Source organism: Lagenorhynchus albirostris, chromosome 1, assembly GCF_949774975.1.
Source record: "Lagenorhynchus albirostris chromosome 1, mLagAlb1.1, whole genome shotgun sequence".
NCBI lineage: Eukaryota > Metazoa > Chordata > Mammalia > Artiodactyla > Delphinidae > Lagenorhynchus > Lagenorhynchus albirostris.
In genome coordinates, this window is record NC_083095.1 from 115,353,089 (window position 1) to 115,372,554 (window position 19,466).

At 33.3% G+C, this 19,466-nt stretch overlaps 1 protein-coding gene across 3 annotated transcripts in view; it reads right to left on the bottom strand.

Moving 5' to 3' along the window:
* ZNF280D (zinc finger protein 280D) overlaps positions 1-19,466 on the bottom strand; it is a 106,821-nt gene that overhangs the window by 20,179 nt on the left and 67,176 nt on the right. For 2 of the 3 annotated variants that reach the window (XM_060150587.1, XM_060150604.1), the window contains exons 16-18: positions 18,601-18,719; positions 18,414-18,450; positions 2,885-2,930 (exon numbers count right to left, since the gene is read on the bottom strand). In XM_060150587.1, the coding sequence (XP_060006570.1) occupies positions 2,885-2,930; positions 18,414-18,450; positions 18,601-18,719 (202 nt within the window). Of the gene's footprint in view, positions 1-2,884; positions 2,931-16,633; positions 17,816-18,413; positions 18,451-18,600; positions 18,720-19,466 lie in introns of those variants that run through there. The other variant, XM_060150595.1, reaches the window with a different exon arrangement.

Below are 19,466 nucleotides of genomic sequence, written 5' to 3' on the forward strand. Positions count from 1 at the left end.
ATCAAAGGAAAGTAAGAGTTTGATGATTTATTCAAGTATGAATGCATCAGGAAAGAATCAGTGGATGATATTATGAAATGATGAATTCGTAAGTTTTCTTCATGTCCATGCTTTTATGTATTTGGAAAGAAGAGAGGCAAACCCTGTTGTCCCCAGGGCCAACTGGGTGATGGAAGAAAACGTTTCTATTCTCAAGACCCAGAGACACAGAGACAGCTTGAGAGCCTGAGAACAACAGAGAACATCACAGCAATCCCCAGCACCCACCACTGGGCTAGCAAACATCAAATAACAAGCAACAGCAGTACTGCTGGAAGAAAGGTAAGAGTGTAGAGAGAGAGAGACAACCTCTGTGGCTCAGTCTCACAAGGAAAGGCTAAAACTGAGTGTGGAGCAATGATACTGAGAAAAAAACCTCCAGTAATATAACTTCCACCCTAAGCGCAAGGAAATACTACAAGAATTGAACTTGGCAGTATATGGAGGGTAACCATAGTGATAAAAATAACAAAACCCTGGCCTTCCCTGGTGGCGCAGTGGTTGAGACTCCGCCTGCCGATGCAGGGGACACGGATTCGTGCCCCGGTCCGGGAAGATTCCACATGCCGCAGAGCGGCTGGGCCCGTGAGCCATGGCCGCTGAGCCTGCGCGTCTGGAGCATGTGCTCCGCAACAGGAGAGGCCACAACAGTGAGAGGCCCCCGTAACACACACACAAAAAAAACAACAACCCAAGTCAACTCACTACTAGGTAGACCAAATCCCACACTAATGGCCCAACATGAGAAAAATCATGCTCATTTTCAGATATAAATACTATTTATCTCAGTCGTACACATTATGTCTTGCTTTCAACCAAACATACACAGAAAAAGCAAAGGAAAAAAACCAAAAGTACACTGTCAGAAGATAAAGCAATTAGCAGAACCAGACTTAGACACAACCCAGCTGTTGGAACTATCAGACAGAAAAATTTAAATTACTATAATTAATATGTTAAATGCTTTGGTAGAAAAAGGAGGACAACATGCATGACCAGATAGGAATTTTATCAAAGATCAGAAACTGTAAGAATCAATGCAAATGCTAGGAAAAAAACCCCAAACAAACCACAATCACAGAAATGAAAAATGTTTTTGATGGGTTCAACAGTAGACCTTACACAGCTGAAAAATGAATCTGTAAATAGGTCAATAGATAAAAATTACCCAAACTGAAACACTAAGAAAAAAAAGTGTGGTGGGAGGCGGGGAGGAGGGGATGGGGAGACTAGAACAGGGCATCTAAGAACAGGGATTAATATCAAATGGTATAACATATGTGAAATTGAAACTCCAGAAGTAGAAGATACAGGACAAGTCAGAGAATACTGATCAGGACAAATGCCAAAAATAAATACATAAACATATAAATAAACAACTGAGCAAACCAGACTTAGACACATCATGTTCAAACTGATAAGAACTAAAGATAAAGACAAGATCTTGAGGGCAGCCAAAGAAAATTGACACATTACATACATATATAGAAACAAAGATAAAAATTACAGTAAGACATCACATCAGAAAATATGCATGCCAAGAGACAATAAAATGATTTCTTTAAATGCTGAAGGAAAACAGTTAACCCAGAATTCTATACTCGCCAAAAACTTACTTTCAAAAATGAAAAATAAAGATTTTTTTTGAAGGAAAAAAGCATGGAAGAAGTAATCACCAGTAGATATGCAGTATGACATATTTCAAAGGAAGTTGTTTAGGCAAAAGGAATGTGATATTAGAAAGAAACCAAGAGCTACATAAAGAAATGAACACTAGAAATGGAAAAAAATGAAGGTGAATACAAAATTTTTTAAGTATTTAATTGCTCTAAAAGACGATTTAAAGTAAAAATGGTAACACTGTATTCTGTCTTTATAACCTACTTAAAAGTAAAATATATGACAACATTAGAAACAAAAAGAACACACAAACTATTGATATTGGAAATAAAAGAGAGGATTATCACTGCAGACCCCACAGGCATTAAAAGATAAGGGAATACAACAAACAACTGTTTACATATAAATTCAACATTATAGATAAAATGTACCGATTCCTCAAAAACCACAAACACCAAAACTCACTCAAGAATAAACAGATAACCAAGAAATCCTATATCTAGTAAAGACATTTATTTGTAGTTAAAAACATGTCAAACAAATGAAAACTTTCCGTGGGATAAAAGAAAGCCACTTGGGAGAAGGCTGATACTGTCTAGGTTTCACTTATTCACTCTACAAAATAGAAATGCTGAACCTGCCTCACTTCATTATACTCAGAAAGAGACAAGTAACATTAAGCAATATTTCAAAAACTGACACCAAGAAAACACGTATATAAGCAAAATTATTTCTATACTCATACATTAGACTGCCCAGTACGTAACATTTATATGATAACCCTGAGTGTTATATTCAGACTGCCTGTTTAAGATAGCTAAAATGTATTTAATATATATTCAAAATATTTCTATTTTAAAAATTATTTAAATCTTTTTGAGTCTTCTAAAAAGATTAATTTTCCAATGTGTCAAATGTTTGATATTTTAATAATTTCATAATTTTTAAGTCATAAATTTATCTCCATTAATTACTAGTTGAACTAAATAACAGGCAAGTGAAATATAATAATGCCTTTGTCAAAATAAAACACTTTACAATTTTACTGAGGGTTAAATATTTTTATATATAATGAAAACAAAAAATCTCAAGTTTTTTCTTTCTGATAACATACCAATAATTGTTAGTGATGTACACACATTGAGTTGAAGTGTTTTAAAAATCACATGCACAATACTTTCAAATGTGTAAATCTTTAAGAGATATCAAATATAACATAATTTACCTCAGACACAGGTTCTTGTTCCTTAGTGGGAGCTTCATTTTTTAATCTTGAAAACAAAATAAGTATTGAGTATTTAATTTTAATTTTACAATAAAAAATATGAAACAGTTGTTTTTTGCATGCTTAAAATAATTTAAATTAATGCACATTTATACTATAATAGTAAATGATCTCTGTAAATATTTTAAGGGAAAAATAAAATGCATGAGAATAAACAGTAGATTCAATATATGCTCTAAATAAATGAATACAGACATGTATTTCCTCTTCTCTAAAAACAAGAGCACTTAACAAATGTTCTCTATGTTAAGTACAATTTTTAAAAAAGACATAACACATTAGTATAACTGTTTCAAAAAAAGAATTACCTTTTAAAAAAATGAAAGCAGGTTATATGCTTAATATATATAATATGCACCAGTATTTACTACTATAGGACTCAAAATGTGTGAGAAAATAAATATTTTACCTATTGTAAAGTTCAAATGGTAATGTCATTTCAATATATATTACAATTAACTTACTTTAGAGGTGGTAAAATTACAGAAATAATTTAGAATTTTGAAGAATGTATTCTCTTAAAAACCTTCATAAGCATAGCTCAAATATTAACTATAAATTTTTAAACTCTGATTTCTAAAAAATATGAATTATAACTTATGACATTAACAAAGGCACATGTCATCTATAAAATCTTTTAAAATATAGGGTTGGCCAAAAGGTTCGTCTTTTTCCTTAAGATTGCTCTATTAGCACTTAGTTGTCTTTAACGTCATTCAAAACAATTTTGTTAGATTGTATGTGACAGCTACCATATCAGTGTGCATTTAAAAAAGAACTTATCAAAATTGGTGAATTTTTGTGTAGCCATTTTAATATTGAAGATGGAAGAAAAAAAGCAACATTTTCAGCTTATTATGCTTTATTATTTCAAGAAAGGTAAAAACACAACTGAAACGCAAAAAAGAGATTTGTGCAGTGTATGGAGAAGGTGCTGTGACTGATTAAACATGTCAAAGTGGTTTGCCAAGTTTCATGATGGAGATTTCTCGCTGGATGATGCTCCACGGTCGGGTAGACCAGTTGAAGTTGATGGCGATCAAATCAAGACATTAATTGAGAACAATCAACGTTTTACCACGTGGGAAATAGCCGACATACTCAAAATACCAAATCAAGCGCTGAAAATAATTTGTACCAGCTTGGTCATGTTCATCACTTTGATGTTTGCATTCTACATAGGCGAAAAAAACCTTGACCGTATTTCCGCGTGCAGTTTGCTACTTAAATGTAAGGAAAACGTTCCGTTTTTAAAACCAATTGTGATAGGCAATGAAAAGTGGATACTGTACAATAACGTGGAACAGAAGAGATCGTGGGGCAAGCGAAATAAACCACCACCAACCACACTAAAGGCCGGTCTTCATTCAAGGAAGGTGACGTTGATATGGTGGGATTGGAAGGGAGTCCTCTGTCATGAGCTCCTTCCGGAAAAACAAACGATTAATTCCAACAAGTACTGCTCCCAATTAGACCAAACTGAAAGCAGCACTCGACGAAAAGCGTCCAGAATTCGTCAACAGGAAACGCATAATCTTCCATCAGGATAACTCAAGACTGCATATTTCTTTGATGACCAGGCAAAAACGGTTACAGCTTGGCTGGGAAGTTCTGATTCATCCACCGTATTCACCAGACATTGCACCTTCGGATTTCCATTTATTTAGGTCTTTAACAAAATTCTCTTAATTGAAAAAATTTCCATTCCCTGGAAGACGGTAAAAGGCACCTGGAACGGTTCTTTGCTCAAAAAGAAAGTTTTGGGAAGATGGAATTAGGAAGTTGCCTGGAAAATGGCCTTAGATAGTGGAACAAAAGGGTGAGTACGTTTTTCAATAAAGTTCTTGGTGAAAATAAAAAATGTGTCTTTTATTTTTGCTTTAAAACCGAAGGCACTTTTTGGCCAACCCAATATGTCAATTTAACATAAAAACTACCTGTGCCAAAGGATCTTTCTTTTAAACTGCTGACGACTAAATATTATTTGGTGATATTATACATTAAACAATTTTAATCTGCATAAGTAGAGTGACTACCTGATCAGAAATGCCCTTAATAGTTAAGTGATTCATAACTTAATGAAGGCTTAATATCTATACTTAAGGATTAATATATTTAACATAAGCAACAACTGTACTAACTTAAATTTCATGGACAAAAATGAAGACATCTAGTAGGATAGAAATGTCAACCATCCTAAAAGCTAATCTCATGGTTACTCAATGAAATACTGAGTTGGCAAACACCCCTCTTTATCCATTCTCTGAGGGCATATTTAAAAAATTAGGTCTATAAATGTTATCTTCCTAGATATTAATAATAACTGTAAAATTACTTATGTCCATTTTAGTTATTACATGAAATTGTAAACAATTTAAAATAGAACATGTCCTTTTTTGTAGAAGTACTATATTGGTAGTGTTTACAATAACTTTCAACTAATTTTGCTAAATAAATCTAAATTAATAAAACTTGCACAAAAAATTGACAAAATGCACAAATTATCATTTTTTGGGTTAAAGATTTTGTAAATCTCTCAAGTATTTAATTGTGAACAATATTCATAAAGATGAAATAATATCAAGTGTACAGTACAACTTCACTGCTTTAATAATTTATATGGGAAAATAATTGTTTTAAGAAGAACATGTATAAAGTTGTAAGAAAACATGAAAAATTTGTTTCTCGTTGGAAGAAACAAAAAGTAGATATTGATTTTTATTTCTAAGCATTTAATAATTTTAAACGCAGTCTGAAAAACTGTAAAACACATTGGTTACAAACTAGTTTTAAAATATTTTATAAAAGAATTTTCCTTTTCCGCTTACTGTCGAAAATGTTATCAAAGGTCGACCTTAAATTCTTACAAAAGAAACATTACCATGCTAATCATTTTCACATATAGCTATTCTAATAAATTGATTTTATGCAGCAATTAAAATGAAAGCTATTAAGCATGTGTTACTATTATTGCTGGCATTTCAATTGGGGAAACTGAATTTTCTTAATATCTCTGCAAGGGAGGTTGGTGACAGGTTTTTATTACCCTTCATTTTACTAAGAAACTGGTAGATGAGAACAAAATAAATTATTGAAATAACTACCAAGAAGAGGCTTATGTGCCCTATTTTGTTGTGTCTTTAACCATACTGGTATTCTGTTTAAGGGACAGAATTGTAATAACCAGTGAAAATATTTAGAAAAATAAATCTAAAAAAAATTAGAAAAGCACACTACATAAAATTTCATTGAGTTATAAATTCATCATTAAAATGTACACTGTTTTTGCAACTACAAAAGCATACTTTGACATTAACAAATTTTAATACAACTACTAATATATCATTAACACTTTTGAAAAGAAAAAAATGTTCTTACCTTTAATCTTATTCACTAAAGATGCCTGCTGAAATAGTCATCATTTGAGATACTCAATTACTTGGTAGAACACAGTGAAATTTGCTAAGCTCAAAGTTCTGAGCTAATGACCTGCCATTAGATAATTAGACTTTTCACCTGTGAATTCTTGCAATATTTTTTAATAGAAAAATTTTGTATAGCATTTAAAACAAACACTATTTAAGATTTCAATTTAAACAGAAGGATTGACGGTTATGGATTTCAACAACAACCATTAGAGATCAAGACTGCAAATAATTAAATTTTCTTCTGTATGTAAACCTGCTTTCCCTCTAAAGTTCAAAATAAAATAAATGTCCCTACTTGCATTTTTCTGCAGATCACATGACCAATCCAAAGCTACATGTAAAATGAGCATTTTGGTTAAATTACATCATTGCATTCTTTTGAGGTTTCATTCATACTACAAATAAGTGGGGTAGAGGGAAAATGTTCACATTCATTTCAATCAGACCACATTCTTTCCTTCTAATATTTAAAAGCCAAAAATTTCAATGCTGATTTTCAAAATGTAATCTTTGCGAATACTTATAAGCAAACTAAAAAGCTGAAAAAAGGTTTACAACAAGCCAGTAGTAAAGTCAACCAGTTCTCAAGACCTTCCAGTTACCCACTCCAGATTAAATTTAGGATAGTAATCATTATACTAATAAATAAGAGTAAAACATCTCGTGCACCATTTCTGACCATTTGTTCTGAGAGGTGTTAACAGATGTGTGGAAAGGATTGATTCACCTAAACATTTACCAGTTTGCACGTACATTAGGTACTGTGCTAAAAGTTGCAGACCAAAGACACAGTCCCTCCTGTGAAGGAGTTTACTGTCAAGGAAATGTATTGAAGCAAATGTTTACAGAATTGTGAAGTGCTAAAAAAGAGACATGTATATTGTGGCTATACAAAGGACTGAGCCACTATGAGGGGGAAAGGTGCAAGGAGGCAGTGAAGATACTACAGTGAACAAGGTTTTGCAGCAAGAGCAGGAGTTAGCAAAGCAGGGAAAGGAGAGACAAGGTGGAGGAAAAGCAAAGAAATATAAAACACAGCAATAATATGATACTGAGTGGTCTCACATGACTAGCAGGTAGGGAACAAGGGAGAGTACTCGAAGATGCAACTGAAGAGATAGCAAGGGCTACTTTAGGAAAGATCTTGATTGTCACGCTAAAGCATTTGTGCTAAGAACTTTATTCTAAGGTTAATACGAAAGTATGATAAGATTTGTGTGTCAGAAAGAAAAAAGGCAGTATCAGAAGAGGATAAGCTCCAGACAAGGAGTCTAGATAAGAGACAGTTAATGACTGATAAAAGAACAACAAAGTGTTTTTTTTTCTTTTATCAGAATTATGGGTCCTAGTTTTCTACTCAGAAAAAAAAAATGGTTAGATGCATAAAGTGTCAATGAAAAGGCCGCAGAAATCGGGAAGTCATATGGCATCTCAACTACAAAGAGTTCAAAGTTACTTGCAGTCCTAATGCTTGCTTATGCAGCTGTGATCCCTAGGCAGTACAGGAAGTTTCTGCTCAAAAATAGCGGGAAAAACTTTTGATCACTATTTTTCTTACTTCTAAGTCCCAGAAATTTCTATGTCATTGTATTCACATAATTTTTCTATCATGAAATATTGATTTAACATATTAATAATAAATTTTTGTTATTAAAAAAAAAGAGAGAGTTAATGACTGTCCCAGGTAAAGCAGTAGGAGTATCAAAGAGGAGGAAGGTTTTAGGAGGTTGATAAAGTAAAACCAACAGAATATAGGTACCAATTGGATAAAGGTAAATGAGGAGAGCAAACATGATCCCCTACATGTCCTCCATTCATATAAAAATACTTACCGCTCAGACCTAGTCTTATATAGCTCATCCTTTGGCACAATTCCAACAATCACCTCTAAACCAATAACCTGCAAATCATCAACCAGAACATAACCCCTACATTTTACTATTTTTCAATCAATCAATTCAAAAATATCATAGTATATTTGACTTAGACTTGAGTCCTAAGAGAGTATATTATCCAATTGCCCCTATCTTGTAAATGAGAAAAATCTACAGCCTAAAAATGCTAAAGTAATAAATCCATTAAGCAACAGAACTGGTTCTACTTCAGATTTCCACTGCATTTCCTCACAGCCAAATCCCCTGTTATAAATCAGGCTCCCTTAAATTCATGCCAGGAAAAGTGGAAAAACTTAACTGATCTCTCTGCCTCTTGATGTTTTCCACTCTAAAACATGCTATCATTGCCAAATTAATCTTACTAATAGACCAAGTTATGTCATTTTTGCTGAAGTGTTCTACTGCTCATATATCATAGAAATACTACTCTAAGATTGGGAGGCTAGATTCTGGTCCCAATGCTACCACTGTATCAGTTGTTGCCTTTTCTCCTGGGGAAACAAAGGGTCTTCACATTGAAGCTCAGGCCCATCCAGCTACTCATACTTTATATAGTAAAATAGGAAAGTACATTTGGAACCACAAGCACAACCAGGGAAGCAATATAGTACTTCTTAGTTTAGTCTCTGAAAACAGACTACCATAATTTAAATTGAGGGTCTTAACAGCTATGTGACCTTGGGCAAATGACTTATCTGTACCTCAGTTGTCTCATCCCTAAAACTGGGACAAGAACAGTGCATATCGCATTAGTTTGTGAGAATTAAATGAGTGGATAAATGTAAAACATTTAGTGTATGTACTCAATAATTGTTAGCTCTTATTACTGCCATGGGTTAGAATCAGGAATCTAATCTTACTGTCTAGAATTTACTTAAGTGTGCCACACAGGCTCTTAAAGCTTTTTACCTCAATATCTTTAATGTTTTGAGATTTTTCTGCCATACCTCCCCCATTCTCAAACAAAATACATTAGGTATTAGTTTTGATTGCTGGGCAATTTACCCTAGTATGAAATAATCTACCCACTTCTGAAGATGTGGGTATAATTTGGTCATCAGGGAAGATAAGAGTAAAAAATCATTCTAAATGGACAGAGGAAAGAACTAGGTAAAGACAAACAAAATATTTATGTGTAAAAACATAAAGCAAAAAATAAGACCATAAGTAGAGGCAGAAGATTCTAATGCCAGACTCGGGCTATAATTTTGGTATTTTGTTTTTTTATTTTGTTGGCAATATTGAATTAAGCCCTGAATACTTAATTTATAATGTATTCACAAGCTACCCTCAGAATCGGGAGACTGAAAAAATGGTAGTAACCTCAGAAACACTGGCAGAAGTTGGTACCATTTGCCCTAAATGAAGGACTATACCAAAGTTTCATTTATCTTTCCCTTTCAATGGGTTTCCCATTACTTCCTGCTTACCAGCTATCAAAGGCAGAAGTCCAAAATGCCAGAAACCACTGTATTTTGATGCACAGTTCCTACTTGCTAACTTACAATTACATACCAGGGGCAAATGTATTGCATCCACTATGAAAAGGAAAAACTATTTTACAGTTACTAAAGATTTGGTTTGAGGCAGTAATGAGACAGTAATGTCCGTGGTAGGATAAGAGAGTCTAAGGACATGATCCCCCATTACCTCCAATCCCAGTTACATTTCAAAAGGTTAGAGAAAGAAACAAACCCAAAATAAATTCTGTGTATCTCATAGATGAGATCAGTTTTTTTTACTGCTAAACCAAATATATGAAATGAAGACACTCTGACAATTTTGAACATTTAAGACTCTAATAACTTGGATTATGACCAGAGTCAATAATTCCTCCAAATAAGTTCAGAACTTCACAGGAAAATAATGGAGTGATTCTTTACATATTCTTCAATGGAAATAGAGTTAGTAGAAGTAAACATTTTTAACAGAAATATTATTTTCAAATATAAAACATTTTTTAAAGGTTGCCATTCTGCTCTCAAAAGAGCTTACTTTCTGCTTGCATTTATGAAAGCTAATTAATGACTTATTGGTTTAGTTTAGAGTGGTATAATAAAGTGGTATTTCTCTTTGGACCAAGTCCAGATTCTGTTCTGGTGTAGCATTTCACAAAAGTCACATAATCTAATATATACATGGTATTAGGGGTTTAACTAATTATGAAATCAGTTTACTGTGTGGCCCTGTGAAGATGTAGATTCAGTGTCTCCATTTCCGACTGCCTATTCTGTAATTACCCTGGTGGCATGAACTATGTCTCATTCATGTTTCCATTTCCAGCACTTGACAAAGAGTCTTGCATACAGAAGGCAGGGAATCAATGTTTGTTGTCAATGAATATGTGGAAGGGTTATCTATATTATACTATGAAAGAGCCATGTAGTTAGCACTGGTGCTAAGTATAAAGTTCAGTAGCCAGAAATACAACAGAGGAATTCACAGCTTCAAGGAGAGTCAGTTTTACATTTTCATTTTTTTCCTAGTACTCCTTAAATTAGGGGAATTTAATAAAATATAAAAGACATTCTTATCTATATAACGTTTTACATCTCTTTTAAATCTTCAAAACAATCATGTAAAGATTATTTACAGATGAATAAACTGAAGTAACTTGAACATAAAGTGAGAGAGCTGGGTTTTGAACTCTGATATTTTGACTCCAGTCAGTGCCCTTACATTATACTTTGCTTAGAACAAAATTGGAAGTCATTGAGAGAACTAAATCAACTTTTAAAATCACTTCAAACTGTGGCTTTTAGAACATTTGATTCAGTCAATAAATAGACATCTTTCAATAAGTAGACAGGTTTTCCAAGCTTGAGTTATTATAGATTTACTATGGATTCTTATGCTCTTAAGACTGCTAGAGAGAAATACCTATTCTCAACTTTTTGTCAAGAGAACAAACCTTACAAAATTTAAAACTTTACTTCCATTCTATTTAATAATTAATCTATCCAGGTAGATATACAGAAGAAAATGGAAAAAGGGGAAAAAAAGGGAGAAACATGATAGAAAAGAGCAATTCCATGATGAGTTACAATCTAATATCTGAGAAAAGCAGATTAAAAAAAATCATCTCAAAGGTCTACAAAAGAAAACAGCCACTTTACTAGCACAATTACACATTTTTCATAAGTTTAGTAGTATTAGATAAGTAGCCGACTGGAAATGAATGCCTGGCAATAATTAATAAAAGGTTTTCTTTAAAAAAGAAATTCTGTAAGCTAAAAAAAAGTTTTCCTCCTAAGCAGAGAGGATTATGTACCAGTTTTCAACAAGGGTATTTGTTGTTTCACAGTTTTTAGATAGGAAAAGTCAGAACTACAATCAAATTCTGACATTTGAGAATTATATGAGGTGCAATTGAACACTGTAATAAAATGCCCTCCATCCAGCAGTTTGGAGGAATATACTCCAAGAACTATGAGCCAAAATTACAAATAACTGCAGTACAGTTAGTACAGTTAGTGGATTGCCACTAAAACTCTCAATGATGAGAAGATTCCACTGATATGTAGTTCCCAGGGTCTCCTGTAAGTAGCAGCAGTAATAACAGTACTAACAGCAGTAACAGCTGGAGCAGCAGCAGGAACAGCAGTAATTAGTAGCAATATTAGCAGCACCAGCAGCAGCTAGAGCAACAATGGCACCAACAACATTCATTTATTGAATGATTATTTTTTGTCAGGCCAGTGCCAAATAATTTTAATTAATTATTTAAATAATTTGAATTATTTAAATTAATAATTTAACATCCACAGATTATCTCTATTTCTTATAGCCACCCTGCAAAAAATTATTACATACCTTTCACTAATGAGGAAGATAAGGTGAAGTAATTTTCACAAGGCTACAGAGCTGGTTAGATATACAACCAGGATTTAAACCTGGACTGCCTTATTTTAAAGCTGTACTCCTTTCCCAACGCTACACTTCACAGAAGTAAGGATAAAGATACTTTTCAGTGTGGAGGATTAAAAACAGTAGATTCCTACATTTCAGTAAATGATATAGAAAAAGAGATCACAGTAGCTTCTCCACGTTTGTAGAGGAACGTATGGTCTTCCAGGTGGGCAAATACCAGTGACTAGAGTGAGGCCGTAGAAGGATCTCAAAATCAGAGATGTGGGCTGAAAGATGAGATGAACCACAGTGTGGTCAGTATAAGGCAGTATAATTTAGAGGAAAAAATGATTTATACTATTTTTAAAGACAGAAATTACTAAAATGAACCTAGGATTCATAACTATTCCCTAAAACTACAAGTTTATTGAGCTTCAGACACCAGAAATATAATTTTATGACTAATACGTGCTTCAAACAATTAGCTCTTAAGAAAGATTTACTGGGTTAGAAAAAGAATGTTAACATAAATGATTAGTGAAAATGGTATGAGATGGTTAGAATGAAAAGCAGGCTGAAGATTAGGATAATTCTATCTGAATAAAATGCACACAGAAGTAAAATTATGAAAAGTAATGAGTAACAATGATAACTTTACAGTTACACAGTGCTTCCTATGTGACAATCACTTTCTAAGTACTATATACGTATACTAACTCATTTAATTCCCTCTACACTTTATGAACAGGTACTGTTGTTTACATGCATTTTACATATGAGGAATGAGGCAGAAGTCTGTAACCTACCCAAAGTCACACATGTTTTAGTAAACAGCAGGGTAGGAACTCCAAACTAGGCAATCAACTGCAGAGCCTACGTTCTTTAACCACTACACCACACTGTACCTTTAAGGGTCTGAGAGGGTTTAGAATGAAGCTGGCTTTCAAATCACCTAATCTTAGTATCAAAGAAGTTCTCCTGAAGCTGTTTAAGTAGGAAGTAAAACTTTACTATATAAGAAATTCCTTAACAGATAATAAAAGGCTGAAAATAGTCTCAAGAAAAATAGGTAAGTGGGTAGATTGATAAGCTAAGCATAAGGAGTTAGAGAAGCTAGAAACAGATAATGAGAGATTCTTAAGCTTCTTAGTGTGAAATCATGTAAAGTAACCATACTCTCCAACAAAAATATCTCTTGCTGCTATAATCAGAGGCAGAATAAACTAGTAACTTGTCTGCCCCTGTTATGCACCTATTAGATTTTACAAACATAATAATGAGGACATCATTTTTCTGATATAATTTCTAAAAATATAAAAATGTACATTGCTAGTCTCTAGTTACAAACACTATCTTACAAATGATTCAGAAACATAAATGAAATGTCTAGGAATCCATCTTAGGCAAAACTACACAACTACTTTTTATTTCCCAGTTCATAAAATTTGAAGGATTACTCCAGATCAGTATTCTACACACTATTCCATGCAGATTAAGAAGTGAATAAGTATTCAAAGAAAAAAATTCTAAGGTCAAATAAATATTCTCTTAGACACTCACAAGTCACATACAGCACGAAAAAGCCCATATCAAAGAATCCATTTAACTTTAACTTGCATTGCCTAAATTTATTTGACCACGGAAACTTTTCCCCCCAACTTATAAATTACGGACATTAGTTGTACAGTAAAGAACCTGGGAAAAAATGACCTACTTACCTTCTTTAATAGAAGTATAAGAGAACTACTTTTACAAAAGCCTATGAAAGAGTTAAATGTGCTGAGAAATAATGTGAACATTTAATTTTCTCAAGGTCAAAGAGTCCCTGTTTCTGCTACTGGGAATAGGATACGTGGCATTCTAAATTTATCTTGTCATAAGAACAAATTATGACAATGTAAGTATAACCAATATTGAATAACAGAATCTCAGAAGTCTAGAACAAGTCAGCACTCACATTTTACAAATAGGGTAACTGAGGCTCCAAGAACACTGCCACTCCCCTGGTTTTCTTTCTATACCATCGGCCACTCCTCAGTTTCCTTTGCCAATTCCTTCTCATCTCCCTGACCTTTTATTGTCAGATTCCCCAGAGCTCAGCCTGTGGACCCTGTCCTTTCTCTCTCTCTACTGTATCCTTTGGTGATCTCATATAGTCCCATGAGTTTTTTTCACTGAATTTTAAATTTTGGTATAATTGTATATTCACATGCAGTTATAAGAAATAACACAGAGAGATTCCATATTCCCTTTGTCCAGTTTCCCCAATGATAACATCTTATAATATAAAATAACAGTAAAAAATTATAGCACAAAAGCATAAGCAGGATGTTGACAGTGATACATATACCAACCTTACTCAGTTTTCCCCAGTTTTACTTGTATTTATTCCCATGACATTAAATGATATTTACAGCTCAGAACACCCCCCTAAATTCATACAGGTGAATGCTTATGACATCTCAACTTGCATATCTAACAGATATCACAAACTAAAATATGTCCCAAATCACAGCCATCATCTTCCCTCTCAAATCTATTACTTCTAGTCTTCCCTATCTCAGTCAATATCAATGCCATCTTTGCGGTTGCTCACACTAATAACTGGAATCATCCTCAAAACTTTCTTTCTTCTACACTTCACATATAAACCATCAACGAATTCAAAACATGTCCCAAATCAAAACTCTTTATCATCTAAACTGCTAGCAGTCTAGCCTAAATCCCCACCATCTCATACCTGGATTATTACAATAACCTCCTAATTAATCTCCCTGATTTTGTCCTTGGTCTTCTACAGCTTATTCCGAAGACAGCAGCTATGGTAATACAGACACACTAAAGGTTTTCGTTGATTGTGGGTTTTATTGAGGTATAAAACACTCCTCTATTCAAAATGCTCTAATAGCTACTTATCTCATAGTAAAAGGCGAATTCCTTACAATGGTCCATAACGTCCTATACACATGGCCCACATTACCTTGCAAGCCCCAACTCCTACTATTCTTCCTCTTAATCACTTATTTGCAGCCAGACCAGTCTCCATGCAGTTCTTCTTTCAGGTCTTTACTCAAATGTCATTTCTCTGTGAGACCTTCCCTGACTACCAAATTTTAAATGGCAGGCTCCAAACTCCCACCCAGTACTTCTTATCCCCCTTCCCTATGTTATTTTTCTCCATAGTATTGACGACTATCTAACATACTATATACTTTATTTACTTTATATTGTCTGTCCTTCACCACTAAAATGTTCGTTCTGTAAGGGCAGAGATTTTAGTCCATTTTTCTAGCACTTAGAAGGGTGCCAGGCACAAAGCAGATGTTCAAGAAATATTTGCTGAATAAACAAATGAAGCCCGAAGAGGTGAGGAGTTATGCCAAAATATCATAAAAATGGCAAGAATCCAAGTCTCTGTAGTTTAGCAGTCATTTTTTCTCAAAAGAGCGATGGACTTAAACTGAACCAATCTCATTTTTTTTTCAGTGGTAACCAAAAGCACACATGCATGAAATGGCAATTTCTGATCAGGTGAATAAACTATTTAAAATAACCTGATGGCAAGGAGGGATTAGGCTCAAGCTAAAACTCATTAGCACAAAATTAAAATATGACCAACTGCCTATAATCAACAAGTTTTGTACTAGCTGCCTTAGGTGTTTTATTTAAATTATTTTTTTAAAAAGGAAGTTATAGGTGATAGAACTTTAGGAGTTTAAACTTTAAGAAAATGAACTTGATAATACTATAAAACAGAGTCCTATGGAAGAACACAAAGCAGTACTCCTACATTGTTATATCAAGAATACAATTTCTCATATTTTTAAACTATAGCCAAGGTAGAGCAAACATCTATAAATGAAAAAGGAACTTATGTTAAAAATGTAAAGAAGTTGTTTCTGGACAAAATTTTTAAATTAAAAAAAAAAACTGGGTAGAAAGAGGGTGAATGACAAAACTTCCTAGAGACAGATAAGGAAATAAAGACTAGCATAACACCAAATTCACCTACTGAGAGACAAGCCACTTCCAGAGCTTTTGAAAAATTATTCATTTACCGTAGAAATTAGTTTGGAAATTTAAAACTAATGGGTTCAAATTTTTTGATTATTAATTGCAAGAAGCACATTACATAATAAGTAGTCATCTATACTGGCTTTAAATCTGTTCCAAAGTAAAACTGAGCAAGTTCTGACTTCAGAGTAAAAAAACATGACTGAGTCATATTTCCAGAGCCTGCCTAACCCTTATGGCAACTAAGATCACAAAAGGTATTTTACATGTCATTAAAATTCAATAAGTTGGTAGAGTATAAACAGTGACCTTTCAATTGTGCCAGAGGAAAAAAAGCAAGATGCACTAAGTAGATACAGCTCTACACTGTATACAGTAGATACACAGTGTGCAGGCCAAATAATAGGGCTTCCATGAAACAATAAAGGCAATGCTCCTATTTATATGATTAAATCTACAGCTTTCATATGAAATTCTTTATTGGTAAATAATTCCTGAGGCACTTAAACAACAGAATTTTTATTAAAACAAAATAATAGCATCAAAACTGTTTATTAGAGCTATAGTCAATGTAACTAAAATAAACAAATGTCAACTTTAAAAAATATATATATGTGGAAATATGTTTTATATATGATAGAAACAAGTGCATTATTGGCCCTTATATTTTTTTAATGTTACCACTACCCAAAGGAACTATTAATAGCTAAGTAGGTATTATGTATTAGATGTACAAATATGCAACTTTAAAACTTGTTTTACTGTATAAAAAAATAAAACTAAATTTTTAAAAAACCTTGTTTTAAGGTCTCCAAGAATAGGTTTTGTCAATTCTTTACACCTTAGAACTCACAATTATTAAGATAATATTAATAATAATAATCCCGAAATAAGAATGGATATAATCATGTCTAACGGTCTGAACAACAGCCAAATTAAAAAGCTATAAATAAGCAGCTATAGTAAATCTGTAGAGAATTCTAGGGAATATCTTGGAGTTCTTAACAAAATAAAGCAAACACTAAACAACAGTTTTAAAGAAAAGAATATAAAAATAGACATCAATACATTTGGAGAACATAAAACCAAGCTATCAAAATTAAACTGAATTTTTTAAAAATAAAAAATCTGATAATTGATGCTGTTAAAAAACTATGAAGTTACTCCTGGGTAATACATTTTAAATAACAGTAAAAATAAGTGAAATTTTGCAACATAATTGTAGGGACCTGTTGTTCCAAGGATATGAAAAATAACCATTTCCTAATAACCGGAGCTTTTGTATTCCTTGGATGCATTCATGCTAGAGGAAGATTAAAGGGAAGCAGCCAAAATGACTAAACTTCAACTGGGACACTGAAGCACAAATTTGATTTTCTTGGCCAGAAGTGACCCACAAGCTTAAGATCAAGAGCCAAAGCCCCCAGTGGGAAGCTGTGCTCTATTTGGTGGGCCTTGATACCATCTCTGGCTATATCAACATCAGCCTCATGGAAGGCCAGCCATGAGAGAAGGGAGTCTCCCCAAGATCTGATTTCCTGAGACCACAACCTAGAGCAGGTCCCACAGTCAAATTAGTCACATTCCTTGGAAAGAGAGAACAGGCATCAGTTGTGTCCATCGAAGGGGGACACTGTCCAGGTGTACCCTGAACATTTTTTGAAATCTCTGGGCTGCTTCTCCATCTGAAAAATAAGAAAAATAGCACAATGACAGACAACGAATGAGGAAAAAGACAATCATCTGGCCTAAAAAACTTAAGACTTATAAGAAATTAAGAAAGCAGACAAAACAGACAAAAAGACAAACAGCCATATCATTTGGAACATATTATTCTGAAGTCAAGTACAGCAGAGAAAAACACAAATTATTTTAAGCAAAGTAAGAAATGACCACAGCAACAAAAGTTATTTTTGGAGAGAGCCAACTGGAGAAAAAAAAACGTATGTTAAGATATGTCAACCTGACACAAAGATAAGGTGGAATAAGAATCTAGTCCCATTTGAAGCTGAAAAGAGCTGAATAATGAGAGCTAGTGTCATGAACTTGGCTGCTTAACTGCCTTTGTGTAAGAAAACATCTCAGAACTTTGAACTTAGGAAATTCCAACTTGTCTTGCACCAGGTCACGAGCTCCATAGAGCAGGAACCTATTTCAACAAGCAGCTTTAAAAAAAAAAACAAAATACTTTAATATTTTTCATTTCTGTTAATGATACATTTAAAAATGCAATAGTGCTAAAATCCATCAAAGTAAAATGCACTGAATAAAAATTACACTTACTCAGAAAGATGTTCAGAAGTTGGGATACAAACAGAAACTGAAATTAGAAGAAAAGTATTATATTTAAAACAGCATATGAAATATGATGAATGAGAAAAACGATTTAGTAAAGAGCACATACTGTGGCTGACCAATAATACCGGAATAAATATCAAAAATCCAAAGTAAAACAATTTTATATACGTACCTTTCTCTATTACAACTTGACAAGCATGAGTTTCATGTTGACTTAAGTGTGTAGCCATATTATCTAAGCCAGAAACATCAGTTAGGAAATCACAATTAAGGCACACTAGAGTAATGCCCCTATAAAAAACAAAGCAAATAGTATAAAAGAAAATGTTTTTATCTTTTATGAAAATCCACACACCAGTTCAATGAATACTTTTCCGTGATTTGCTTTTTGTGTCATAACTGTCATTCCAATTTTTGTTATATAAACTTGATATAACTGAAATGATTCTCTAGAAAATGTCATAGTCATATTCAAATTATACTACCATTTATTTACAGAAAGTATTTTTGCTTTTATAAACTTTTCTCTCTCATACCAGTTACTGAAGACTAAAGAGTCAAGAGACCTACAGTCCAGTCTTGGCTCCACTAACAACATGGGTCACTTTGACAAGTCACAGTCTATTTGTGCCTATGCCCATCTGCAAAACAAGAGTTCAGTATATATAAATGTACAATATATACATTAGTCAGTGTATATTTACTAAGGCTGTCATTACACATACTGTACTACTAGTGTACTGTATTGTGAATACAATGACGACCAAAAAATACAGTCTGTGCTCTAATGGAACATTTATCTAGTGTTTTCTAGGTGAGGAAAAAATTAGAAATGTGAACGCTTTAAAAATAGATCATTGTCGTAGCTGCTATCGTTGTATACTATGTGTTAAAGATTTTCCTATATATTATTTAGTTTATTCTCACCACAAGCATCCAAGGTTGGTATTATTCTCCTATAACACTGAATTAACTGAAGTAGCTAATTCATTATTGAAGTCCAAAGTCTGAGTTCCTCAGCATCCCAGTACTCTGAAC